General features: G+C 46.0%; 1 protein-coding gene across 3 annotated transcripts in view; it reads left to right on the forward strand.

The window, feature by feature from the left end:
* LOC119660349 overlaps positions 1–27,414 on the forward strand; it is a 585,741-nt gene that overhangs the window by 465,094 nt on the left and 93,233 nt on the right. For all 3 annotated transcript variants that reach the window (XM_038068845.1, XM_038068843.1, XM_038068844.1), the window contains 2 exons: positions 8,193–8,292; positions 8,376–8,621. In XM_038068845.1, coding sequence (XP_037924773.1) covers positions 8,193–8,292; positions 8,376–8,621 — 346 coding nt within the window. The remainder of the gene's footprint in view (positions 1–8,192; positions 8,293–8,375; positions 8,622–27,414) is intronic.

A 27,414-nucleotide genomic window follows, 5' to 3' on the forward strand; every position in this document is an offset into this window, starting at 1 on the left:
ACAACGCCCTTAGTGTAGTGGTGGACTTGTTCAGCCTACCACACCCCGGCAAGATAGTACACGAGAGGACATACTACCAGTACAAGAAATGACGGTAGCCTCGGAATGCACCCACATTTCCTCATTCTCCTTTTCAGCGTTTTTAGGCTCAACTTCAGTACAATCGTCGCGTACTTTTCCATTGAACATCGGCTCCTTTGCTGACACAATTAGGTACTACTGGGTATCATTTTTCCACATACTAAGGTTTTAGCTTCCTTCCTCAAGATGGACTATAAGTCAGGCTTTTTTCTGTGAACCTGGCGTTGGTCTAGGTGTTTCTCCTCACAGCAATCTCTTCGATAGCATAACATAGATCCACTCAACTAAAGTATAATCGGTATCATGCTCTCTGGCAATTCATATTGCTTTCCATTCGGCACGGTTCGGTCATTGATGGGTCGTCAATTGGTGGTTGAAGGATATTCAATGCCAATAATAGACTCCTGGGAAGACACCGCTTGGTGGATATATCCTTCGCTTTACATTAGGGGCAGTCAAGTCCTTGAGGATTTTACGTGAGCACCTGTCTTGCGACTTAATCCCACGGTCTTCTTAAGACACGAATTGATTTTGTGACCACAATCAGAGCTCCGCTGAGACAAGCAACAACGGTACCAGTATATACCAAGTGCATGGCTTAGAATTCATACTGGTAGATGCAAGACATACCTAAATCTCTACCGAACTAAAAAGTACGGCATCCGTGTTGAAACGCAACACCACGACGAGGCCCGTTTGAGCACAACCACAGCCCCCATGAAACTCCCACTAGGGGGCCTACCGCAAATAACCGAGCTGTACTCACATACAACGGGAGTTCCCCAGAAGTATGAGAGTCAAGGAGCTACCCCAGTTCCCATGGTACCAGTATACCCCTGGTAAGGTTTTGGGGCCAATTATTACTGCAGATGAGTCCCCGTGCAGACTCGGGTCTGATCGCCCTGATTAGGCCTTTGGAGCATTCGTCTACAGAGTACAGCGTCTCCCGGTGCCACCACTATGGAGGTTCTCCTCGGCCACTTGGTTTTGGTTTGGCCGACAGGGTTGCCGCCCCGTCTTCCTCACCGCCACCTCTGAGCACCTTACATTAGGGGCAGTTAAAAGAAAACTCTTGAAGGAAGGATTTTTGAAAACCACAGTAGAGTGAAACTAGAAGGATATTCAGAGCAATTACCTTTTTGCATTAGTCCCTCCTTCTAACGATTTCATTTAAACAAACAATACAAGGACAATCGATAACAATTCACCGTTTGCACGTCATATTTCAATACCATGAAAGATTAAAATCCAAAATACCGAACTGAATTTGATTCCAGGACAACGGAAATCAATAAATCATTCCTTGCTGTGCATGCCAAAGGTTCCATGAAAATTCAGATGAATGCGATGTAGTCTTCATTACGTGCAGATACTCTCCACTATCCTATTTCCGAGGCAAGTGAGAAGGGCTGCATGAAACTGGGCTCGGACATCTACATTCATGTACATTGGGATATGATTTGTTAGATCCCCATTCAGGGCTGAGGTTAATATGTGAGGCGAAAATGCTGAAGGATAGCCCGCTAGAGGGTTCCTATCAAACCTGAATTGTACGATTGAATGACTATTTGCCGAATTTACTAAACGGGTGCAGACAAGAGGTTTATGCAGGAGAATGACCAGTTGAAATAGAGTTGCGTACATGATCCTTGTAAATATTGCATTCGGGAGAGACACTTGTCAGGGTTGATATCAGAATTTGAAATTGCATCTACTCTGATAGTTTGCGATGATGAACAAGATTATTGAAAACAGAGGGGAGGGAATCAGGGAGTAGATGTTTTTGTCAAGGATATGTAAAGAAGTTTCGTTCAAGTCCTCCTTGGGACATAAATTACTGCATTCGTCCTTTCTTGTGAATACGCTGAAGCGTCTTAAGCAACCACCACTCAACTCGGCTTTATGCAGACAACGTTGTTCAGAATAAAACCCCCGCAAACAACCCCGACGTAAAACCTTACTGACTTCGATAAACCCGGAAAGCATAAAATTATCACGTTAAGAAAATAACCTGAGTGCTCCTTGCCTACAGCCACCATCTTGAGACTGCTTCCTCTCCAGCTGCGTTCGCTTCCTTTGCCTTTGACTCGCAAGCTCACTTGAGTCCTGATTGCCATGACAACATTAGTGCTGACCGTAATACCTCGAGGGCGGACTTGTAAACTGCGAGTTCTTTTTCCAAGCACAAACGAAAAGAAGGCCAAGTCAGGACTTCAGAGCAAGTGCATCGTGGTGATGGCAGGAAAATAATTCCATCTTGAGGGGTTCCTGTGAAGGATGGAAAATAATGTATCCGACATTCGTAATGAAGTGAAGAGACTGCAAATCAAGAGTGCGAACTATGTTTTTCTCATTGTCCTGAAGCCTCGTAAATATGCCCGCATGTATGTAGATAAAGGCAAACAGGATTGGGCTTCGGGCCAGGATGATGTACTCCGTTTGAGTACTTCCACTGAGGTGAAAAACCGGGTTGCAAAGGATTTAATTAGAAAGAGGAACTGAAGTCAACTGTAATTACTTTTTTCCTTGCTAATTAGGTACAAGTTTCAACGATTTCCTAGTTTTATTTTGATGAATTCTCAAAAGGACGAAGCGTAGAGGGCAGCCAAGTTCCTTCCCAGGTGGAATGAACACGTCGAGGCAAAAGCTAAATTGGAAGATTCTCATGTTAATTGGTCGCTGCAAAACGTTCTCAAACTCAACTACTGTTGATGCAGTCCATCTTATTATGTCAGAATAATTCACAGAATCAAAGGGACCTGCTGAAACTAAAAGTCTGGTGGAAGTAATTACCAAAGAATTATAGCTGAACTCCTGACAGTTGAGGTCAAGATATAGGTGAGAGTGAAAGAACAAATGAAAATGCTGGAGGATACTATGAGAAGGACATTATCCAGAAACTGAATTCTAGGATTATTATTTTTATTATTCTGTTAAGGGAAAGTCGGACAGCGCCCTTGAAGAACTATTGTGTCCCTTTTACTGGTTATAGTGTACCTATTGATCATAGTATCTCAAGCGGGCCTGTAACCGTTAGAAACTTTAGTATGTTCCCCACTTCCAGATGTTTCAGTTTTACATCTGGTATTAAGTGTTCTCCCAGATGTATCGACCTACTTTGCACAAGTGCCGGACACTGTCCCTGGACGTGCATAGAGGTTTCGTCCTCCTCTCCACAAAACCTGCAGACAATGTGCGTAGATATCCCTAGCTTCCCTAGGTGATAGTTCAGCCGACCATGACCAGTAAGAATTCCCACTATGATTCGGAGGTTCTTTTTGGTGAGGTTTAAACAATCCTTTGTACGCATGGGTTCCCAATAAGTACCCTGGACTGCTCCATTCCTGGTAGGCCCGCCCAATATAGTTCCCTCAACCGTTTCTCTTCGTTTCTTAGATTCATAGCCATGAAACCGTTTCCGATTCCACAGAAGGGTTCTGGCCCGTGTAAAGGCATCCCTGCTCCCTTCTTGGCTAGTTCATCCGCTGCCTCGTTGCCTTCCAACCCAGCATGGCCTGGAACCCAAAGTATCCAGACCTTGTTGGACGAGCCGAGTGTATTCAGTCTCTCAAGGCATTCCCATACCAGTTTAGAGTTCACCTGGTTGGACCTAAGTGCTTTGATCGCTGCTTGGCTATCGGTGAGAATAGCTATGTTCTGCCCCCTGTAGTTCCTTTGCAGATTAAAGGAGCCACATTTGTCTATGATGTAAATTTCCGCCTGGAATATGCTAGTGTACCTGCCCATTGGCTCAAAGTGCATTTTCCTTGGATCAATGACACCGGCACCCGCTCCGTTTGCTGTGAGGGTCCGTCAGTGTACCAAGTAATCAGTTGGTGGTTTAAGCCGTATGTGGCAGCCACGCTCTCCCAGTTTGCCTTATTACTCCAACGTGTTTCAAACTTCTTATCGAAGTGAAACCTCGTAGTCATGTTGTCCCTCGATATCAGTAATTCGGGATACCGCCTAGAAAGAATATCAATCTTCCTTCGATTTAGGCAGCTCCCCGCCTCACTCACACTACCGGCCATCCTGAATATTGATCTCCTTGCCTGCATCTGTATGTGCAGATGGAGAGGGGTTAATCCCAGAAGGACCTCCAGAGATGCCGTTGGGCATGTCCTCATTGCCCCACTGATACACACGCAAGCCAACCTTTGGAGCTTATGTAATTCCCTGGCTTGTGTGCTGAGTTCGGTTCTTTCTGCCCAGATTACCCCTCCATAGGCAATCATTGGCCTTACTATTGCAGTATATATCCAAAGTAGTATCTTCGGGCTGCAAACCCCATTGTTTTCCTGCTATGGATCTGCAAGTCATGAGAGCCCTCGTAGCTTTCCGACAAGTGTTTCCGACATGTGCCTTCCAGAGTAATTTTTGGTCTAGCGTGATTCCCAAATATTTGACCTCTGTTTCTCGTTTCACCTCCATATCATGTAATGTTATGGCTTTCAGGTAATCCAGCTTACGCCTCCTGTATCTCTGTGTGCGATGTGTTGTCGAATGCTCCTTCGATATCCAAAAACGCGCACAGTGCAATTTATTTTGTTTCTATGGCGTCCCGTAGTACCTCTGTCAGCTGATACAGAGCAGTTTCAGTTGACCGTCCTGCCCGGTAAGCGTGCTGACAGTGATGTAGGGGATTACGCTTTAGAACGTTAGTTCTAATATAGTTGTCTATGACCTTCTCCACCGTTTTGAGTGCGAACGATGTTAGGCAGATTGGTCTGAAAGATTTAGGGTGAAAAGGATCCTTTTATCCGCTTTCGGAATAAAGGCCACTTCTGCCCGTCTCCATGCCCTTGGTATGTAACCCAGTGCTATGCTCCCCCTTACCACCCTCAGAAGCGACTCTCAGATAATTCCTAGGCCTCTCTGGATAAGCGCTGGGAAAATGCCATCTACTCCGGGAGATTTCATTGGTATAAAAGTTCCCACTGCCCATCTTAGCCTAGCTTCTGAGCATACCTCTTTTGCTAGTTTCCAGCTCTCTTTCCTTCCCCTTTTATTCGTTGTTGGGGTGTCAGGCAGATTGCTGTCGCCTGCCGCCGAGGGGTAGGACCCCGGGAAATGAGTTCTGAGAAGCAGGTGTACCCTGTCCTCCTCATTCTCGGTGAATGTCCCATCTTCCTTTTTCAAGCAGACAGAGGATATTTCCCCGTCTTTGGCTACAGCCTTGTACAGCCTGGTTGCTTCTGTGATCTGTTCAATCCCTTCACAGAATTCCCTAAAGCTGTTCCGTTTCGCTTCCCTGATCGCGTTGCTATACGCAGTCAGTGCATTTTTATACCTCCGCCAGTTCTCGGTTAGTTTTGCCCGGTTAAAGAGTTTTCCTACCTCCGTTCTCATTCTGGCTAGGTTCCTGTTCCACCATAGTACATCCCTTGATGACTTGACTGTCTTGGCCGGACAGCTGGCCTCATATGCGTCAATGACGATTGTGTTGAGGTCTTCCACCACCGTTTCTAATTCCAATTCGCTCCTTATGTCACCGCCCCCTTGAAGGTGGGCAATGTTGTTGCTCAGGTGCGTTGTGTAGGATTCCCAATCCGTTCTCTTGGGATTCCTTATTATTCTTTTTATTTCGGAGTTACCCTCAATGTCGAATCTGATTATCCTGTGATCAGACATTGAGGGTTCATCCGACACCCTCCAGTTCCTGACCATCCCGTTCATTAGGGTATTTCCTAGAGTTATATCTAGTACCTCTAGTCTGGTGCTGGTCACAAATGTTGGAGTGTTCCCTACGTTGTATATTTCTAACTTATTACTAAGAATAAATTCGAGAAGGTGCTCACCTCTACGATTAGTGTCGCTGCTTCCCCACACTTCGTGGTGGGCGTTGGCATCGCAGCCGAGAAGAAGGGGTAACGCCCTCTCCTCGCAATACTCCGTCAGCTTTGCAACTTGTTCCGGTAGAGCCCGGCTCTCGTCTCCTGGGAAGTATCCCGATGCTACAACTGCCTCTCGAGTGCTCCTCCCGGCTTCCAATGAGACTTGGATAGCCACAAGGTCCCCGGTTAAGAACTCTGAAAGACATGTATTTTAAATTACGTTTGAGAATTATGCAAGCTCTTGGTTTTTCACAAGAGGAGTCCCAAATTACATGCATGTCTCTTCCTTGCAGACCGCGAATCTGCCCCCGGTACACCTAGGGCTAATGAGCCAGCACTATTCCAATGTTCTCCTTGGAATTTGCCCTTGCAATCACTGCAGAGGCAGCTCTCGCATGGTGGAGGTTTATCTGGGCTATCCTAGTGCTGGCCATTGGCTCCGTTATTGTTTGGAGCTCTTCTCCACTGTCGGAGTGTCACCCTCCTCCTCCGACATGGCGCTTTCCTGCGCGTCGCTGTCCACCCCGAGCCCTAGGAGTCCTAGGTCTAGGTCGTCCAGCTTCTGCTCTTCACTGGGCAGCAGGTCTATTTCCCCGGTTGATAAAGTTCTTTCCGCCTCTATGGCTTCCGCGACTTCTTCAGGGACCTCGGTAAGTTTTTCACCCGATGCCTCCTCCGAGGTCTCTTTCCTTGGCTTTTCCTTGAGCACATGCACGGATATGTTGCCAAATCGGTAGTTGATATGACAACTCCGACTTTTAACTGCCTCCAAGGATCGGTCATCTACCCCGATCGTGAGGAGTTTACCCTTGCCCTCCACCTTGCTTCTGAAGACTCTCCGTAATCGAGTATGGAGATCTTCATTCTGAGCAATTAGGAGTCTCATAAGGTCTTCCGTTTCTATTTTCGCGGCCTTTGGCAGAAAAACTGTCACCATGTGGGCTCCTGGTATATCATCCCCAGCATAGGTTGACAATTCTACCCCTTCCCAGCCTGGCAATCTAGGAACTATGGTTCTAACCCATTCTGCGGTGTCTTCCGTCGCGCAGTCCACCAGTATAAGGCCTCGTCGAAAGCGTATCCCGGTGAACACCAGTTTCGAAGTCCAACCCTTGATCAACTGCTTGACGACAAGTTCCTCAATGATTTCCTGTTCCTCCAAAGTGAGCATTTGCTCGGGAAACCTTTTTGGCAGTATGGCCAGTCGAATGCCCTTGACCGCACTAGCATAGCTAATGCCGGGCTTCCTGGGTTCTGCCTTCACTCCTGACCTGCCCGGGTTTTCTCCTCCCTTGGGTTCATGTCTGGATTTTTTGGGAGCATTCCCTTCATGCGGGCTGATCTCTGCTACTCCACGCTTTCTCGGCTCCGGTAGAGATGGCTTAGGTCTGTCCTGAGCCTTCTTAAGGCCCTCTTCTGGTTTCAGGCCTTCCTTCAGATAGCGCAGGTACCATTTAACCCCGGCGCCACTGAGACCTGTCTCCTTCCTGACGTCTGTTATATTTATCTCAGACGTGCTTTTGCTGGTCGCTGCTCTTTGAGCAGTGGTGTTCGTTGGCTGTAGTCCATGCAGTATACCAATGCTCACCTTGGATCCACTGCTTGACGTCCCAACTACTCCCTTCTTGGGTGTAGTCACCTGGCTCTCAGTAATTCGGAGACGTGCCTCCACCTGATTAACCAGTTTTGGTGCGGTACGGGGCCCCGCTTTTTTGGTTTTTGTTTTCTTTTCTTGTTTTGTACTCATTTGATTCCCACGAGTATGGGGGTTAAGAGGTCCGCCGTGCCATAGCCCCCCGTAGCACGGTAAGGTCTAACTTACTCACTGAGGCGACCAGGTATCAGTGAAGCTCCGTTCGAATACAGTCAGTTACCCCCGACTGTAAACTATCCAATGGGCACGGTTCGCATGACACCCTGGATTGGGGGAGGTGTTTTTCGACTCCCCAGTCTAGATCCGTAGCGTTTTGTTAACAGTAGGGTCACCTCGTACAGGGTGTGGCTATCACCACTCACTAACGGTCTTGGTAGACGAGAGGCTTGGCCCCTGAAAAGGCACACACCGTCCCTGAGGAGAGACAGCTCATCCTTAGAGAGAGATAGGTTGGCCTCAGGGAACTGTGTTCCCCCTGCTTGACCCCGAACTCTAGGATATAAGTCTAGTAGTTTAAAATTGTAAAAGATTTAGTGCCTTAATTTGGAGTTCCACTTCACTCAGCCTATTTATAAAAGGTCGAAAGCACTCTTAAACTCAATTATTATTATCTTCTATCCCAGGTATAGACTTGCCACCGAATATGGTAGTTCCAACGAATTCAGCGACTTATGGGATCGATTACAAACGGAAGGGCGATGTTGCGGAGTGATTGGACCACAAGTAAGTCATACCTCAATGTTTGCCCCCGCCATTTTCCTTAACTTATCACGAATTACTTACTACATTTCAATGTAATTTTCAAGGACTATTCAACAATGGCCACAAATCGATCATATCCAGCATCTTGTTGTTCGTCAAGTGATTTATCTGAGCAGATATCAGTGTCAAGGAGACCGCTTGCATCACCTGTAGTGTTCCGAAATGATGAGTTAAGCGCACAACAAAAAAATAATTTAACAGACATAGCGGATACAACATGGAGTCATGTGGTCTCAGAAAGTCGAGAAAGTAAAGTGACAACGCCAAGTTGTAAGGCAGTCTTCCCACAGGTAAGTTGTACTCGTACATGAAGATAACTGGAAAGAATGCAACACATTGCAAAAGACGTTAGTGACAAAGTAGTCATAAAAGGTTTGCTAAAAATAATACGAAATTTTACCGAGAGGAGATTTGAGGGAAAGACCGGCGAGCTTCATCTCTCGACTGGCTTAAGGGCCGTGCGTGAGTTTTTTTGGATCCGGGCAGCGGATTTTTGATGCCCTGTACCTATAGCAACGTGGCTAGAGCTCCCCCTCCAACAGTCTGCAAAGAGACGAGCTTAGACGCCGGTGGTATCGATCTCCCAATCCCCTGTCATGCTCAATGAGAGATCCATTTCTTCTCGACGACATCGAAAAGCACCTAACACCACCGCTGAAAAGAGAACTGCAGTTTCAGGATCACAATTACAGGATCTCATGCCTTTTGACTTACCATCGTAGCCCATGTATTGTCATAACTGAAAAATTGAGGGTGGCCCTCTACACAGCCAAAAGCAATTTTCTCTGCTAGCATTCGATGAGCTTCGATTCTCGCAGAGGTTATCCCAAATGCCCCACGATTTCTTTTAGTCCTATCATAGATTTCCTCAAAATCCTCTAATGAGGTCTGGAGCTGCAGGTAGATCATACCTCTAGGGCCTGTATTAAGGATTGGGTCGTTGAAATAATCCCCAGTGGAGTTTTCTAAGCTCTACAGCCCAGACTGGAAATGTATCCAGTACTAACCCGCTAAAGGGTATGTACAGTAGCCTGTAAAATCCGTGGTTTCGTAGTATGCATCATTTGGTTCGACTTGGTACTGACCCCCCCCCCCCCCCCCAGCGAACACCACACAATATTTGTTGGTACAACCCCTTCCGTGAGTTGCATTTTCGGTGAAGCCAGTAACCATTTTGATGGCATCAATGGTTGATCTGGCTTTACGGAACCCATACTGCCTATCTGAAAGGCTCCCTTGGCTCTGGACGACTGGGAATAATCAATTATAAATAACCCGCTCCAACATTTTCCCCATAGTGTCTCGAAGACATATGGATCTATAGGAGGACGCTTCCCCTGGAGGTTTTCGAGCCTTAGGCAGCAGCACCAGCTTCTGCCACTTCCATGGTGCAGGAAAGATACCATCGGACATGCATGTTTCAAACAGCTCCGCGAACATATCCGACCTACATTTGACGGCAAGTTTGAGGGCTATATTCAGTATGCTGTCCAGACCCAGGGCTTTGCTGTCGCCTATTCGACTGTAGATCTCCAGCAGCTCGTCCCTGGTGACTGGTGCAATCAGCGTCACATTCAGAGGACTGGCAAGGCTGGCAAATTCACAATTCCACCAATAATTGAGCCTTCTAGTGGGAAATGAGCATCTCCTAGGCATCGACACGTCACATGCTTTAGCGATGCTCTGTGTGACATGGAGAGCTCTATCCGTGGAGGTGCCTGCTTTGCTAGGCAAGTCTAGCCACACCTCAATGAATGTTTGGTCATCCATCGCTTTTGCAGAACATCCTGGTGTTATTTTGGATTTCGGCTTCTGGGGTGCGGCTCTTCTGCCTTGTGGCTCCGTCGTTAGTTCGTCGCTGCACGTGAAGTCTTCGCTAACTTCCCTGGACATGTCACGTGCTAACGCAGGGCTGACAAAAGTCAGATCCGATAAGTGTTTACATTACCTTCGTTGGCCAGAACTGCATCGAACTGGGTGAATGCTTCTAATAAGTACCGCCCCTTGCGTTAGTCTCTTTGCTGCCCCACTCGATAGCTCATGCATTAAAGTCACCGGATATCACCTTTGGAACTTGTCTCCTTGCATCGTGAACAAGGTCGTCTAACAGGTCTTCAAACTCAGGCAGTGTGAGGCTCGGTGAGGCGTTTGTTTGCCTTGTATGGCTTGACGACCACACGCTCATATCGCCGCTCCACCAGTCAAATCTGTGACCCATACACCACCGTCAAGATTTCTGTACGGTTCACTAATGATAGCAATCTCCATCGCGGATTCGTAAGTGTTCTACGGAAACACATCTTATGCAACCCTGCAATGATTGAGGTATATTTGTATTAACCTCATTTTTTCACTGCAGTTCACGCTTTTCTAAATTCTGGACATTTATCACTTCCGGCAATATGCCAGTTATCACTTCCCTCATTTTCTTCGCACAAAATGCATTTGGGGTCTCTATTGCACTCCTTGGCAATATGTCTTTTTTCCCGACACCTTCCACGTCGATCGGACCGACCGATGCCGCTAGTGCATGCTCTACATTTGGAGGGGCATTCCAAAGAAACTAATAGCTATTACCACAGCGACATATGATGGTGCAAAATATCACGTGCTTCATCGAGGTAAAATCTGAGAGGATTTTGAGGTTGAAAGCGAAATCCACAGGGATGTATCTTGTCACCGATATTATTTCTTCCGGTTATTGCTGACGTTCTTCATGCTGCCCTACCCGGGGTAGGACGGAGGACGTGGAGGAATTCAATGGACAATGACAGCTTTCCTCAAACACCTCGACTATGCTGATGACATTTGTTTGCTCTCTCACCGGGTCATGGACCTCGGCCAAATGACTCTGGATTTGAAAAGAGAGGTAAGTAGAGTAGGACTGAAGATAAACACCAATAAAACCCAGATTCTAAGTCTGATTGGTCATCACACTCTCCTTATTTGCATTAAAGGACAAAGTATCGAAAGCTTCAATCAACTTGTATATCTAGGAAGCGTGGTTTCTGCTGACGGTGGCACCTAACTAGATGTTACCTGAGGCATTAACAACGCTAGATCCGTTTTCACTGTCCTGTTTAAAATCGCTAAGATAAAGTTGAGACTGTTCTGTGCTACTGTTCTTTCTGTGTTGCTATATGGGAGTAGCACATGAAAGGTGAACTCCACTGTTACTCAAAAGCTCCCAGCTTTCGTGGAGACCAAAGCTGATTTAGTACTCATCAGTGAGCAGTACCACAACAAGGGCCCAGTTTCATGGCACCCAGACATATCAGGTCCCGCTGCCATTTGGGTTCGGGACGGCACCCTCCTGAGGGTTCTTGCCCAAGGCCAAGGGGACGGCTTTGTCTGGATTCGGTGTTCAGTGATAACGTTTTTTAGTGTCTATCTTACGTCGAATGAGACAATGCCGGACTTTCGTCGGAGGCTTGATGCTTTGGAGGACGCTATCTTAAGCACGGATGGGTGGATCCTAGTCGAGGGTGACTTCAATGCTAGGGCACTTGAATGGGGCATGCCTCACACAGATTCCAGAGGGAAACGAATTCTGGAAATGGCGTCAAGAACAGGACTGGTAGTTCTAAACACCGGATCCACCTCAACGTTCCGGCGCCCGGGCTGCGAAGGAAGCATTCCAGACGTAACCTTCGCGTCGGAATCACTGGTGTCGCTAGTGGACGGGTGGCGAGTTCTGGAAGACTTCTCGGCAAGTGACCACCAATACATTGCTTTCGAAGTGGTAGACACAAACTCTCGGTGTGCGCACTCCGGCGCTCTTTCTGTGCATGGACCGTCACGAAAGTAAACACCGGGAAGTTTGTCAAAACTCTGCGAATAGGTGGGGCCACGCTGGAGGGTACTCCTGGGGCGGTGGCGCCGCAGCTGATACTGTCGTAAATTCAGTTATGAACCTGATAACGACGGGCTGCGGAGCCTCCATGCCCAGGAACACATCGAGGCGCGGCAAACCTTCCATGTATTGGTGGACAATGGAAATCGTATTGCTCCGGAAGGAGTGTCACAGGCTCCGCCGCTTAACACAAAGTCTAGGCGACCGGGAGGAGGCATGTACCATAATGATGGAGTACAAATCAGCCAAAAGGAAACTCCGCAGCGCAATAAACAAGAGCAAAGATCTGGTCGGCGAGGTGAATAGGAATCCGTGGGGACTCGGTTACAAACTGGTAACCCGAAAAATTGGGGCTTTGCGGAAACCCTGTTCACTTAAGGCCGAGCAGATGGACCGCAGTGTAAGGGCACTCTTCCCTGCGCACCCCGTATGGGATGGTGACGTCGGCGCGGAGAGCGCAGAGGACTGTTCACTTTTCTCTATAAAAGAGTTGGAACAGACAGTCCTCTCTATGAAAAACAAGCAGGCGTCAGGACCCGATGGTATTCCAACAGAGGTATAAAAACTGGTATTCCAACACCGGCCAGACCTACTGCTCAGTGCATTCAACGCTTGACTGAAAGAGGGCATTTTCCCTGCTCGTTGGAAAGTTGCGAGGCTTGCGCTGATCCATAAAGGGAAAGGCGACCCCGAATCGCCGTCTTCATACCGGCCACTATGTATGCTTGACACTGGTGGGAAAGTGCTCGAAAAGCTCATCAGAAGTAGACTCGCTGAAGCGATACGCGCTGCCGGAGATTTATCTCCCCAGCAGTTTGGTTTTAGAGCAGGGAGATTGATGCTGTCATGCAAGTCATGGACGCCGTTCGACGAGCAGAGGCACATAGCCGCCGAACTCGACGGGTGGTGCTCCTCGTAACACTTGACGTCAGAAACGCCTTTAATTCCGTAGACAGACTAGACAGTACTTTCAACGTGCCGAACTATCTCGTACGGATATTGCAGGACTGAGGGATCTTAGGAACCGCTCCCTGCTCTATGAAACACTAGAGGGTCAAAGGTGGATGGAGGTCACGTCAGGGGTAGCAGTCAGGGGATCCATCCTAGGGCCGGACCTCTGGAACGCTACCTATGACAGTCTACTTAAACTCGACATGCCAGAAGAGTCGCGCCTGGTCGGCTATGCAGATGATGTCGCAGCGCTTGTTGCTGAACGCACTATCGAACAAGCGCAAAGCAGACTCGGCATATTGATGCGACGGGTAAGCGGATGGATGACTACTCAGGGTTTCAACCTTGTACTGGAAAAAACCGAAGTAGTCATCCTGACTAAAAAGAGAATTCCGACCCTGCGTCCCATATCGTTCGGCGAGTCGATAATCGAGTCAAAATCAACGGTAAAGTACCTCGGGTTGACTCTTCACTCAAAGATGAGTTTTTTTGAGCAAATCAAAGCAGCAGCTGCAGTTTCGGCGTTAAGTAGGCTAATGGCAAACATTGGGGGCACGACGAGTAGCAGGCGACGACTCCTGGTGAGTTCAACGCAGTCTGTCCTGCTCTCCGGCGTAAACGTCTCGCGCAAGTATAGAGACGGGGAGCTTTGCGGGTGGCATCTGCGTACCTCACTGTCTCTGAACCGGCCGTGATGGTGATCTTGCTAGGGAGCGTCAGGCCATATACAAGCGCGAGGGAGATGAGCCACGGGAGGTGGTTGCTCGCAAAGAACGGCAACGCACTCTAGACGAGTGGCAGCTCTCTTGACAAAATGAAACTAGGGGCAGATGGAATGCGCGGCTCATCGGCAACTTAGGTGCGTGGCTGAATAGAAGCATGGTGAGACTGACTATTTCCTTACCCAATTTTTAAGTAGGCATTGAAGTTTTCAGTCTTACCTGCACAAGATTGGAAAGGCAGGTTCTCCGGGTTGTGTTTTGCAATGGAGTTGAGGACGATGCCCACCACACTTTTTTTTCTTGTGGAAGGTGGGATGGGGTTCGTTAGCAAACACAGGGGATCTGTCTCCAGACAAAATTGCCGAAGAGGTGCTGAGGACTGCTGACAGGTGGAACCGTGTTGCCCATTACGTTCGGGCCCTTCTCATTGCAAAGAAGGTAGAACTCGACCGGTGGAGGAGCCGGATGGCAGAGGGATCCTTGAACTGACAGTTCCCTTCCTCCTCTCCCCTCCCGTTGGTGAAAGGAATTCCCTGATTTGAAGGCTCCGCAAGGCGAGAGAGTTCCGGGACTAGCCCGAAGTAATGTGACAAACGGTTCCAGGCTAGCTCTCTGACGATCGGGAGGTGTTTAGTTGGTAGTCCGACGACGTACCGAATCGGGAGTCCAACACTGTGTGTGTAAATGCATTCACCGACCATACCCCAAAAAAAAAAGGCCATGCAAGAAAGCTGATTTCGACCTCTTGAAGCACTATCTCGTGAAATGAAAGGCAAACCCAATAGAAGTTACGGTACTCGTTAGCTAAGTACAATCCAAATCATCTCATCAAGTATGTATCCTGGTCCCAAAAAGTAACTTACTTCTTAGCAGAATAATTTCTCCACCTCTTCAAACAGGGCTGAATTTGAACTTCAAAAACTCTTAAAAGTAAACCTTCCAATGAGTAACACAGTCCTACATACGGATTCTAATGTTAATGCCAAATTTAATAAGGTCCACCAGAATGGTGTTCCTTTTATCCAATTTCGGATTCAATAGCAGAGAGAGAAAAGCGTCTGCTTTGCCAATTCAGGATTTCGTCCCTTTCAATTTCTATCAAACGAAAAAGTCCGGTCAGCTGCTTAACATTCAAAAGGATATCAACCACTGAATACGTCCCACGATGGCAAAAAATTAAAATTTACAAATTACAATTTTTCCAATTGAAATAGCCCGAAAACCACTTGGAATCCTTTGATAGTTATGTGTCTGGAAAAACCAATGAATGTTTTATGCGGACTGGATGTCCGTTTTACTTCAGGTCCTGTGAAATTTTAAAATGTGAACACGTGAACACGAGCCCTTTCATTAGCAGTCGATTCAATTTCCAATCGAAATAATTTGCAAACAAAACGGGGGTGGATTTGTGTTCATATTCAAAAATGGGTTTCAAAAAAAGTCCTTTGTACACACACGGATTCATGGATTCAATATTTGTCATGCCAAATAAACAGGATAAAGAATTACAGGAAACACTGAATAAAAATTCATTTGAATGGAAATGCGTAATGTTTCATCATTAATAATTTACGAGACTTCCCAAATGCGTCCTACACCGCTATCACTATTAAACCTACCAAAATCGGTCCTCCGTTTTCAACCCTCCAAAAATACGTCTTTCTGCCAATAGAACTGAAAGTGACAGGTGAACTGAAAACCATTTTTGCCTCCAACTGATTTAAATTAATGAACTATTCCTTCATAAATTATCCTTCAGACGACAAAGGAGGTGACGAATATTGGAAAGCGTCTCGCTTCCTGCGCTCCTCCCATCCCTGTTTAAGTCTCTAACGTATAAAGGAGGATATTCAGTAATTCATAAATATATAATGTAACTAGCTGAAGGATGTGTTCCGACGAATATCCTATCCATCTTCATTTGCATATAAACTGGTAAGGATTCCACCAGTGCAGGAGAAATCCTTTGAAATCGAGCCGAACGACAGACGTGGTGGCTGCGACTAGCGCTTGGCGGACAGAATTGAAAGGATCTTATACATCACCAATAGAATTCTCAAGGTTAATTTGTAGCCAAGTCGCAGCTGTTAGTAGAGGCATCAATGTCAAAGTGCTCCCAAGCAAATATGATTAATAATCTGAGGCAGGAATCCATTGAGAAATCGTCCATAAATATGCTTCAAGTCAGGATAAATAATGCCAGTCATTTTGTTGCTGGGAGAGATCCTTTTGCTGTTAATTCGAATCTTTCACCCTGAGAGTATTTCAAAGAGAGTCGTGTCTTAAGATGAAGAAGAAAAATAGTACGGATGGCCTTGCTTATATTTATAACCCGTAGGACAATGTTTAATTCGAAAAGTCTGAGTTGAGGCGACAAGGTCATGTCCTTAATCGCTGTTCCATGGATTTGTTGAAGAACAGACAGTTTGTTGTCTGCGTGGTTGGTATTGTTGACGAGTATAATATTAATATTGAAACTGGGGTTACTGTGACTCTTTATCTAATTTTTGTCTACTTTATCTAAAGCAAAGAGTTTCATCAATTCGTCCTTTACGTTGTAAGTCACTCCCATTCCAGGTAAAGAAAAGAAAAGAGATTCACTGGAACTTGAATGAAAATTAATACAGAAACTTGACTCGACGAAAATAGCTTTATTTCCGGTGGGAGATGGATCACACCTCATCCACCAACAAGCCTGATGTACTGCCCTCCTGGAATACGCCGGTCTACAGACCGCCGTAATCTTGAATGCATTTGCACGCGTCTGGCACAGGGGCTCTCGTGATCGGGCTATGTTATAAGCGGGTCAAATTCTCCTTGATTTGGCACAGCTTGTAAGCCTTCGCCATCTCAGGCCCGCGGCTGCTAGGTAGTGCGAGTAGACTCGGCCCCCGTAAGCCGCCAGCGGAACACCGACTGTATTCGCCGAAGGGCTGCCAAGAGCAGAGCCTTGTCTGGCCAATCCGTCAGCCCGCTCATTCCCCTCTATATTCCTATGCCCGGGAACCCAGAGAAGAGTAACCTTGAGCGTGCCGCCCAGACGGTTAAGCGCGTCTCTGCACTGTCTCACCAGCCTGGAAGATGTCGTCGTTGAGTACAAGGCCTTGATGGCTGCTTGGCTGTCGGTCAAAATGGCTATGTTACGCTAGGGGCTCGGGGAGTAGTAGGCTAACATTTGTAGAGAACGGACGTGTCTACAAATTGATATTATTAATAAAAATCATTTAAAATTGAAATTAAATTAACTTTTATCAAGAATATAAAAAGATATTTATATTACTTAATTAATAATATATAATTTAAAACTTAATTGAAACTAATTTACTTTTGAGTTATTATCTAAGTTACTTTTCCTTAAAAAGTTTTGGGAAAAAATTCGTTTTTTTGGCTTGGCGGGAATGAGTGGCGAGCCGCCGGCGGGTGGTGGACCAGACCGGCCCCCCACCATAAGGCCTAGGGGCACTCGGATCGGTCGTAGAGTCCGCAACGAGGAGGATCCAGACTTGAAAATAGCGAAAGTGAGGATAGCCAATCTTGAAAGAAGAAATGGCGAGCTGGCGAAGACACTCGAAGATTTTAAAAAGCAAATGATAACATTGATAAAAAAAAAATGGAAAACTTATAGAGCAGCTAATGGCTGGGGAGGCGGGCCCGCCGTCTCCAAAGGTAGCCAGAAAAAAGGTTAAGCTATCTTCGACTACTTTTGCAGTCATGGAGGAACCGGGCTGCCTTGAGGGTGAACAAGTTTTCGGCAGCGAATCTGTCCGTATGGAGAACATAGAGAACAGTAAAGCTGACGATACGAGAGTCTGCGACAACGGTGGCGATGGAAATGTCCCAGAAGAGGATGCTAACCAGGCAAGTTGCAATAGTGAAGATGGAAAATTGGGTGAGTTTTTGGTCTATGTTTCCAAAATATTAAAGAAAAAAAACAAAACTCAAGAAAAAATGTTAAATAATGTTAAAAATAATGCAAGTACGAGTGAAAATTTAAAAAATGGTCCGACTGGGGATACAATTAGCACCCGAAATAAAGAAAAGGGGGAAAGGGTGCCCCCCATTAATGTTTATAAATTAGGTGGTAGAGATTTAGCCACTCTACTTAATAGGAGCGCGGGGATCTCAAATTTTGTTATTAAAAAGACGGGGGCCGAGAGAGCCCAAGTCAAATGCAATAAAATTGCAGATTACAAAAAAGCACGGGAGGTCCTCGAGCGAGTGAAGGCTCCTCACTTCACCTACACTCCAAAGGAAGAGAAGGTGCAAACCTTCCTTCTGAAAGGCTTGGATGCGGAGGAAGAGCCCGATGAGGTGCTCAAAATGCTCCGGGAGACGGGAACTGAGGTTAAGTTCCTCTCAGTGTCACGGTTTAGTAGGAGGAGGTCCGTTTTGGAAAAACGAATCCTGCCGCACTTCCTCGTGCAGATAAGCCCGGAGCGATCTGATCGGCATCAGGTCGCTTAATTACCAGGTCATTCGTTTTGAGCGCCTGCTAAGGGGCGAAATAGTCCAGTGTCGAAGATGGCAGCGCTATGGTCACTCGGCAGTGAACTGTCAAATGACCTTACGATGTGTAAAGTGCGGGAAAGACCATACCGCAGCTGAATGTTCGCTGACTGAAGCAGATGGCAAGGAAAAAACTTTCTGTGTTAACTGCGGAAGCGGAGGGCATCCGGCTTCGTACCGTGGATGTCCTGCATACCGCAATGTTAAGATCACAAGGCAGCAAGCATCGAGATCGGCCCAAAGAACGAAGGTGTCAGCGGCGTTGGACGGTACCGTCCCTTCGGCACCAATCGTCTCGGGGATCCCATTTGCAGAAGTAGTTCGACAAGGGGGAGCTAAGAAGCCCCAACAAGATGCAAGTGGCGGGATGAACACTATCCTCAATAAAATACTAACCATGTGTGAAAACATGCAGCATACGCTACACGTACACAATACAAAAATAAATAGCATAACAGAATATTTACACAAACAGCATGCCCGCTGCTAGGTCTGCAGTCACAGCGGTACCACTGGATGGTCTTCGGATCATCGCGATTAATGTGAATTCCATCGTAGGAATCCATCGAAGAGCGGAGCTCCTTGATTTCGCTGCCAGACAACAGCCTGACATAGTCTTGATTTCAGAAACCCACCTCAATCCGAGGCATTCGATAACATTCAAGGATTTTGAATTCGTGAGGAACGATAGACGAAATTGTGATGGGGGAGGTGGTACCGGAATACTTGTGGGTCGCCATTATCGTTTCAGGCATATTAATAGGCCTGAATTTGAAACCTTTGAGTGTATCGAAGTCTCATGTATTCTTTTTTCACTGCCTAGAGGAGGGAATTTATACATTCTGTCAGTCTATGCAGTGGGAAACAACCGAGCCAAGTTCAAGGAGGAATTCCATTCTCTGTTTACGATACTCGAACTGAATAGGCTGCATAATTACTATATTATAGCTGGCGACTTGAATGCTAAGCACGCCTCGTGGCTAAACGCCACAAACAATCCCAGAGGGGTATTCCTCAAATCTTGGATAGAGCAACACCAGATAGAGTATAAATGCGAATTATATGGGTCAGAGAGTTCAACCTGGCCCAGGGCAAATTCCTATCTGGATTTGTGCATTGCTGACGCGCGCTTGAACTTTAATTTTAGGAATCCTCAACGGAAACTACAGACTCTTCCTTACGATAGCGACCATAACGCTATTCTTATTGAAGTTCTGTTTGATGGACGAAGAGTTCGCCTTCTGCCGATGGACAGTGGCGTCCACAGGCTGAACTTTAAACAAACAAATTGGAAGAAATTCCAAGAGAGGTTTATTCGGGGATATCGAGAGGAATGCCCACCTCTTGATGGGGAAAACGATAGTACAATTGCACCAGGTGACAGGAACTTGAGCAACGAGGAAATACTTCAGTATCTTCTCAAGCTGGAGAACTTGACGCTGGAAACAATTGAACAAGTTGTCCCTAAAATTAAACCTCGCAATAATATGGAAGGATATGAAACTGCAGCCATAAAACGGTTGAAAAAAGTTAAAAGCCTTCTTCTCACTCGCGTCAACAAAATCTATCGAAGATATGGGGACTATCATCATCCCATATTGGTTGAGTTCAAATCACTTCTAAAGATCGCGCGGGATCTTATCCGTCAACATTACTTAAATGAAGTGAACTTCCAATGGCGGGAGAAGTTAAAGGGTATTTCACCAAGCGATCCAGATTCCATGTTTACTAAGATAAATACGTTATTCCGGAAGAAGTCACGAATAACTGTGCCGAGAATTAAAGTCGGTGGCAGCGAGATACAACACCTTATTGACTCAGGTATAGACACGAACAGTGTAACTGCTGATGCGCAAGGCAATTACATCGTGATGGATGATGCTCTGAAACTCGAACTTATAGGGGAGCACTTTGAATCGGTGCATCGGCCCAGAACGGACTTAGAGCCAACGCGACTTTCGGAAATTGTAGAACGAGATGTCCACAATTTCAAATATAGCCTGAACGGCACCACAGTTCTCCAATTTAGCTCTGCGTTGCAGGCTGATCTCATACCGAGTGATAATCTGCTTGATTACTTTGTCTCATGTGATCAGTTAACTTCCATATTCAGAAGAGTAAACAATAAGAGATCATCCGGTATGGATGGCATTCCCAACGTGGTCCTCAGGCATTTACCAGACATTGCCATTCGTAATTATTGCATTTTGTTCAATAATTTATTGAACAATTCCTTCTTTCCAGGACAATGGAAGAAAGCCCGAGTATTCCCGATTTTAAAGAGAGGGAAGGATTCATCCAGCCCTCAAAGCTACCGCCCAATCAGTTTGCTGCCTAACATCAGCAAGGTGTTTGAGGTTTTGGTATTGAAAGCCTTGAACGGGCATATCAAGAAGAAGGAATTATTGCCGAACGCGCAATTCGGATTTCGATCTGGACATTCGACAATACATGCAATAACGAAGGTAACGTCTGATATTTGCTGGCGGATTAACAATGGTGAGTGCGTAGGCGCTTGCCTTATAGACATGGAGAAAGCCTTTGATACCGTCTGGTTGGATGGACTGATTTTCAGGCTCCTGAAGAATGAGTTTCCCAGTCACCTCGTAGCGATGATGTGTAGTATGCTGTATGGCAAGTGCTTTGTCATTACGGACGGAAATCTCACTACTAACAGAGAATTTCATGTTCTGAATGGATTACAGCAAGGGACAGTGACTGCGCCTACACTTTTTGCGGTATTTGCCGGCGAATTGCTCAATTCTTTCGATTTTAATAAATCTCCTAAAAGGTCGTTGGTTGCCTTTGCTGACGATCTGATAGCCTACACGGCGTACAAGAAGGTAACTGAGGTGCAAGTTGAACTTCAGAAGATATTCAATGATATTAAGTTCTTCACGAACAGTTGGCGGATGAAAATCAATGCGCAAAAGTGTGAAACGATTCTGTTTCGGAATTCCTTGGCGTATGCCAGTAGGAACTTGAAAAGGAATTGGAGAGATTTCCACATTGTCGCGAACGAGGATAGTTCTGAGCGCATTCCTCATAAGAAGTGCGTTAGATACCTGGGTGTGCGTCTCGACGAGCGTCTCCAATTTAACGAGCACGTTAAAGTCGCGCTAGAAAGCGCTCGCAAGGCATTCATGTCTCTTCGAAGACTCTTTTATGCTCCACATCTTAGCCGGAAGGTTAAGATTATTTGCTATCTTACTTTGGATAGACCGGTGCTCACCTACGGGTGTGCTATCTGGTTTAATTTGAGTGCTAGCCAAATGGAGAAAATAAGGATCTTTGAAAGGAAATGTCTGCGTGCTTGCACGGGGCTTAATAGGACTGCTTCGTCAAACTATGAGCACTATATAACTAATGAAGTGATGTATGCAGCTGCTGCTGTGCCAAGAATCGACGCAGTTATCGTCAGATTGATTCGGAATCATATAGTACGATCTGCTTCGCATGGTGAGAACCCTTGGGTTTCGCAGCCCTTCTACCCAAATGATGGGTATTTCGAGAAAACTCTCACGACAGGCTTCATTCCTCCCGAAGCGTTCGTGTATCTTGACAGGAATGGTCTAATTCTTGATTCTGCCGGTGATCCGGTTATGTATCATATACATAGACGGGCCACGGACAAAAGGATAGAATACCCCCCGAATTTGACAGTGGGGGCTCCGGGATTCGACTGGAGATACTCCAGAGCGAGAGCAATTGACATTAAGCGGGATGAAAAAGAGAAATCTTGGTACTGGTGGCTGCGGGATGCCGGTTAGCGGTGGCCGAGCTCAGTTCTGCCATTTGTTTCTTGGTGGGGCTTTGTAAATATGTACATACTGAACGGGTGCTGATTTTGTCTCCAGTTGTAACTTATAAATACATACGTTATTATTCTTTGTTTTTTTTGTATGGATGTTATTGTAAAAAAAAAAGAAAAATTGTATAATATAAAATATATATTTATGATAGTTTTAAGAACAATAATTTAAGTTAAAAGTATCTTTTGAAGCGATCAAATGTTTATTATTACTTTTATATTTCTTTATTTGCCACTAAGGCCAAGTGAATTCTGTCGGGTTTTTGACCATTTCCCGACAACTTATTGTAAAATTAGATTTTCATTTCTTACTGTTTCTCTTCTCTGTCTGTTAACTGTTATTCAAAAATTTTGAGAGCCCACAGTGGCCATTAGATTTAAGTTATTTTTGTTATTTTAAAAGATTGTTTTTTATTGTTCATTTTTCCAATCTATATACTATTGTTACCTATTTCTTAAAAAAAAAAAAAAAAAAAAAGGACTTCGCTGCCCAGCATCCGGACTCACGTAGTCTGACGGCATTGTACGCTGCAACATATTTAATGTGGAGGTCTAGGAGGAGGAGATGCAGAAGTACATTGACAGCATCTGCCGGCAGGACTTCACAGCCCCAGTAGCACCCGCACACGCGGTTCTTTGAATCCTATTAAGCTTCGTTCTATTGTATTGTTTTCTTCAAAGCCTGCCACCATACAATAGAGCCGTACGTTACGATCGAACGCACTACAGCGATGTAAGTCCAGAAAACCATCCTCGGCCGGAGATTCCATTTCTTCGCAAAGGTTCTCTTGCAGGTATAGAAGGCTATACAGGCCTTCTTCACCCTCAGTTCTATGTTAAATCTCCAATTTTGCTTAAGATCCAGGATTACACCCATATACTTTACATTAGAGGAAAGAACCAATCTTTGTTCATTCAGCCGTGGTAGATGGAATTCAGGTATCCTCGTTTTGGTGGTGAATAGTATCAGTTGCGTTTTGGTTGGGTTTATGCGCATCCGCATCTTACGGCCCACAGTCACACCTTTCGCAATGCTCCTTCCATGATATCGCTCATAATGGACAGCCATCCCTCATACTAATATCACCAAATCGTCGGCATACGCCACCACCTTCACCCTGCTGTTGTCCAATGTTCGTAAAATTTCGTCCATTACTATTAACCAGAGCACCGGTGAGATGGCGCCACCCTGGGGCGTGCCTCTGTTCACAGCTCTGGTCAAGTGGTTGCCTCCCAGATCCGACTTGATTATCCTGATACTTAGCATGGCTATAATCCAATACGTAAGACACCCCTCCAATCCAATACCGCTCAAGGCTTCCTTGATGGCGTTGGTACTGACGTTGTTAAAAGCTCCCTCTATATCCAAGAAGGCAGCTAGGATATACTGCCTGTACTGCAGCGACCGCTCAACTGTGCCAATGACCTCGTCGAGGGCGGTTTCAGTGGATTTTCATTTGGCATGCTAGGCATGCTGGGACTTAGAGAAAGGCGTTCTCTCCATAATCGTCCTTAAGTGAATGTCTAGGACGCGTTCTAGGGTCTTCAGCATGAAAGAGGTCAGGCTGATTGGAGTGGAGAAAACTCCACAGACCATTTTTGATCTTTCGGTGAAAAATACCAAGTTATATCCTTACAGCATATCAGTTGGTTTCCACTCCACCTTGGTTGGGACTCCTATAACAAAGTTCCTCTTAAAACTCAAAATATTGCTGCCCAGAATTCTAATTCCGGCGTACCTGACAGAATTGCATGATACTATGTATTTCATAGGGAAGATTTGTAGCTAATCGGTGGGAGTGTCCGTTAGGCAAGACCGCGTAGTCCCAGTAATGGCCATATGTAAGGATCGGACGAACTACGGCTACGCTTGACGAGAGGAGGGGGGAAGAAATTCCCTGAGCTCGGAGTTTTCTTGGTGGCTCGGAATAAAAATTTAGATGAAGATAGGGATAACAGGGGGCCTAACCCCAAACCTAGATAATTTTTGCCCTGATCCTCGTTTTTCCGCATAATTTCAACCCAGTGCCCTGTCTATGGCCCTGACTCGGACTATGTACATCCTTGAAAGGAAAAAATACTGAGGAAGGAAACCACTGATTTCCAAAATATGGTATTTATTTAAATAAAGAATAATTGTCCTTTTTTTCTTCTTTCTATGGAGCTATTATATATTTTCGAGCAAAGCTTAGAAAGCTATGTCAAATTTCTTGCCCTGCAGTTCTATATGGTGGAGTTCAGATATCTTGGTCAACTCTAGTTCTACTCATGCTAAATTCGCATCCTGTGACCAATAGGCGCGGGTTCCATAGTCTCATTGATAACTGTGGAAAACATCCTTGATACTAATATCACCGCATCGTCGGTATACGCTGCCACCTTCAATCCGCCCCTGTCAAATATCCTTAGAATTTCACCCAAGGCTGTTAGCCAGAGAATCAGATAGATGGAGCTGTCTTCGGGCATCCCTCTGCCAAGGTTGCTGGTTAACTGGTTGCTTTATAGATCCGATTCGAACCAGAGTATTCTTAGTCTAGATATTATTTAAAGCGTAAGACCTCTGATTAGAGTTTCTTGCATGGCTTTGGGGCCAACATTGTAGAATTCTCCTTCTATGTCCGGGAAGGTAGTTAAGATATATTGCTGCGCTTACGTTTCACTACCATCATACTTAACGTTGTGCAAGTGAGAAGCTCACAGCAACGAGACAAACACAAGGCAAACACAGATACTCATGGTGCCTTGGACGTACTCGCTTGTCGACAAATGTACCTGCACTGATAGCTTCAGAGTCATAACAGAAGATTGCTATCAGGAACTATTAGATTTTAACTTTGGCCAGAATCTCACCGAGTATTGCAAAGTCGCTGACTGAAAATTTTGAGTGCAGTTCCAACAGTAGTCCTGGTAGTCCTAGGAGTGGACAAATCTTTATTCCACCTGCATTGTACAAATCGCGGAACCTTAAAGGTGACTGCAATTGTCCTTCACGGCTGCAACAGTGTGTGGGATTGTCACCCACTGAAACCACCCCCAACTTCCCCGTACATATCCCCGCGGAACCTCCGTGAAGTATTGATTTACCGGGAAGAGACTGGTTTAAACCACGTATGTGTGAATGTCTGTCGTCCGGGCTCGATTCAGTTCCTGCAGCTTTTCATGCATCGCAGTTATTGTTATGTTTAACGCGTTCCAATTTGCTCAGCATCTCTTCCGCGATTATGGGGTCGGTTAACCTCCCTTGATCCTTACGGGATTGTGCTAGATGGCGATTCAATTCTCCGTGTTTCGCTCGACCCATCTCTTAATATAAGAGATCAGTGTATTCGTTCAGCGATCTTGTCCGAAATTATCCTACCGTTGCTGCAATCCTTCTAGTTGAGTTTTGGATTTGCCCTCCTTCTCTGGCGGATGACAGTGTGTGTCATCCGCTAGCAGATTCAAGGAAACCATTTCCGCGATAATAGATATGGCTTTGTCGGACACTGTCCTATAAACGCTACACACCTTCAGCAATTGGCCGGCTTGTTGAACTTTCCCTTCTCTAGTTAACTGTGTTGCCCAGGGCTCCCATCCAGACAGGAGTCGCGTACATCAAGATGGATTTCACCACGGCTGTAATAAGCAGCCGGCGACTAGATTTTGGCACTCCAATATTAGACATCATTGGCACATACCAAAAAGGCTTCACTCCAGACAAGTCAGCAACAGCTCAGATTTTCTCTCTGCGGCAGGCGATGGAAAAACTGCTGGAATGTGAATCATTTGTACCATCCTTTCATTGACTTTAAAGCCGCCTATGATACCATAGCCAGGGTAAGCCTGTACACGGCCATGAGAGAATTCGGTATCCCGGCATAATTGATAAGGCTGACTAGGCTGACCCTGACCAATGTGCGAGGCCAGATAAAAGTAACAGCATCACTCTCGATACCATTCAACATCAGCAATGGACTACCACAAAGGAATGCCCCATCGAGGGATCCCTTTAACCTGGCCTTGGAAAAAGTGATTCGGATAAAATTCCAACTGCGGGCTCATATTTCCGTATGCCTTCTTAACACTATTACGAAAATCGCGGTATTCTTTCTCCATCTGTTGCAATGTTCTGGCTTCCCTCTTGTTCTTTGGCAAAGCCTGGTCGCTCATAGACACGAGACTTCCTAGTTCCACCAGTAATTTGGTTTCCTACCGCCGTGAAAACATCGACGCGGCATTGTAGATTCACATACTTTTGTTAGCCGCTGGAATAGCTGACTTACCTTTTCCACCGCTTTTCATTCTCGACATCATCTCCTCCCAGAGCCAGCAGTAATGCCGTTGGCTCGAAAGCTCGAATGGACCAGCCAGTTGTCGGAAAAGATAGCCAGCTAGTCGCTATAGATATAGTGTTCACTCACCCATACACACCAGACTATGCCTCCCACCAACAAGGTATGGAGATAAGTCAGGTCCACGATCGAGCCTGCCTCGAAAGGTGAACACACATCCAACATCGGCTACTACAATGTCCAGTGCCGCGAAGGTTTCAAACAGGATTTGGCATCTAGTGTTCACCACTCGGCTTCGCCAATGCAGAGCCCACGCGTTGAAACAAGTTCGGTGCAACCGTCGACAGAGACCACGTTTCCTAGATATGCAAATTGATCGACGCCTTCAATACTTTCTCTACTAATGCAGTTAGGGCTTTTCCTGCCAGAACCGAACATACGTGCCGCAAAGTTTATCCTGTCGAAAAGCAGGAGGACTAGCTGGGCATATGTTCAGAATAGGAATTACCGAAGATGATACGTGTCCCTCCTGTAATGAGGAAGCGGAATCCACGGAGCATTTCCTATGTGAATGCCCCGCCTATGGACGCATCAGGCATCAAATCTTTGGTGCCGATGTGCTCCAATTGCAACGGGTAGCATCACATCCACTAACGAAAATCCTGCGATACGTTAACGAATCCGGAATATTCCGTTAGACGGGGGAGGCGAGTACAATTGGCCAACACGGCCTGAGTGCTCAGAAGCTGTAGCTTCTCCCCCACCACACACACACACAATGCAGTTAGGGAGAGTGTGATGACCCATCAGGCTGGGAACCGCGGTTTTGTTGAGGTTTATCTTCAGTCCAACTATACATGTCTTTCTTTTCAAATCTAAAGTCATTTTACCAAGGTCCATGACCCAGTGAGATTGCAAACAGATGATGACATGTGTGTAGTCGTGGTGTTTGAGGAAAGATGAGATCGT

This window comes from Hermetia illucens, chromosome 6 (genome assembly GCF_905115235.1).
Source record: "Hermetia illucens chromosome 6, iHerIll2.2.curated.20191125, whole genome shotgun sequence".
NCBI classification, from domain to species: domain Eukaryota; kingdom Metazoa; phylum Arthropoda; class Insecta; order Diptera; family Stratiomyidae; genus Hermetia; species Hermetia illucens.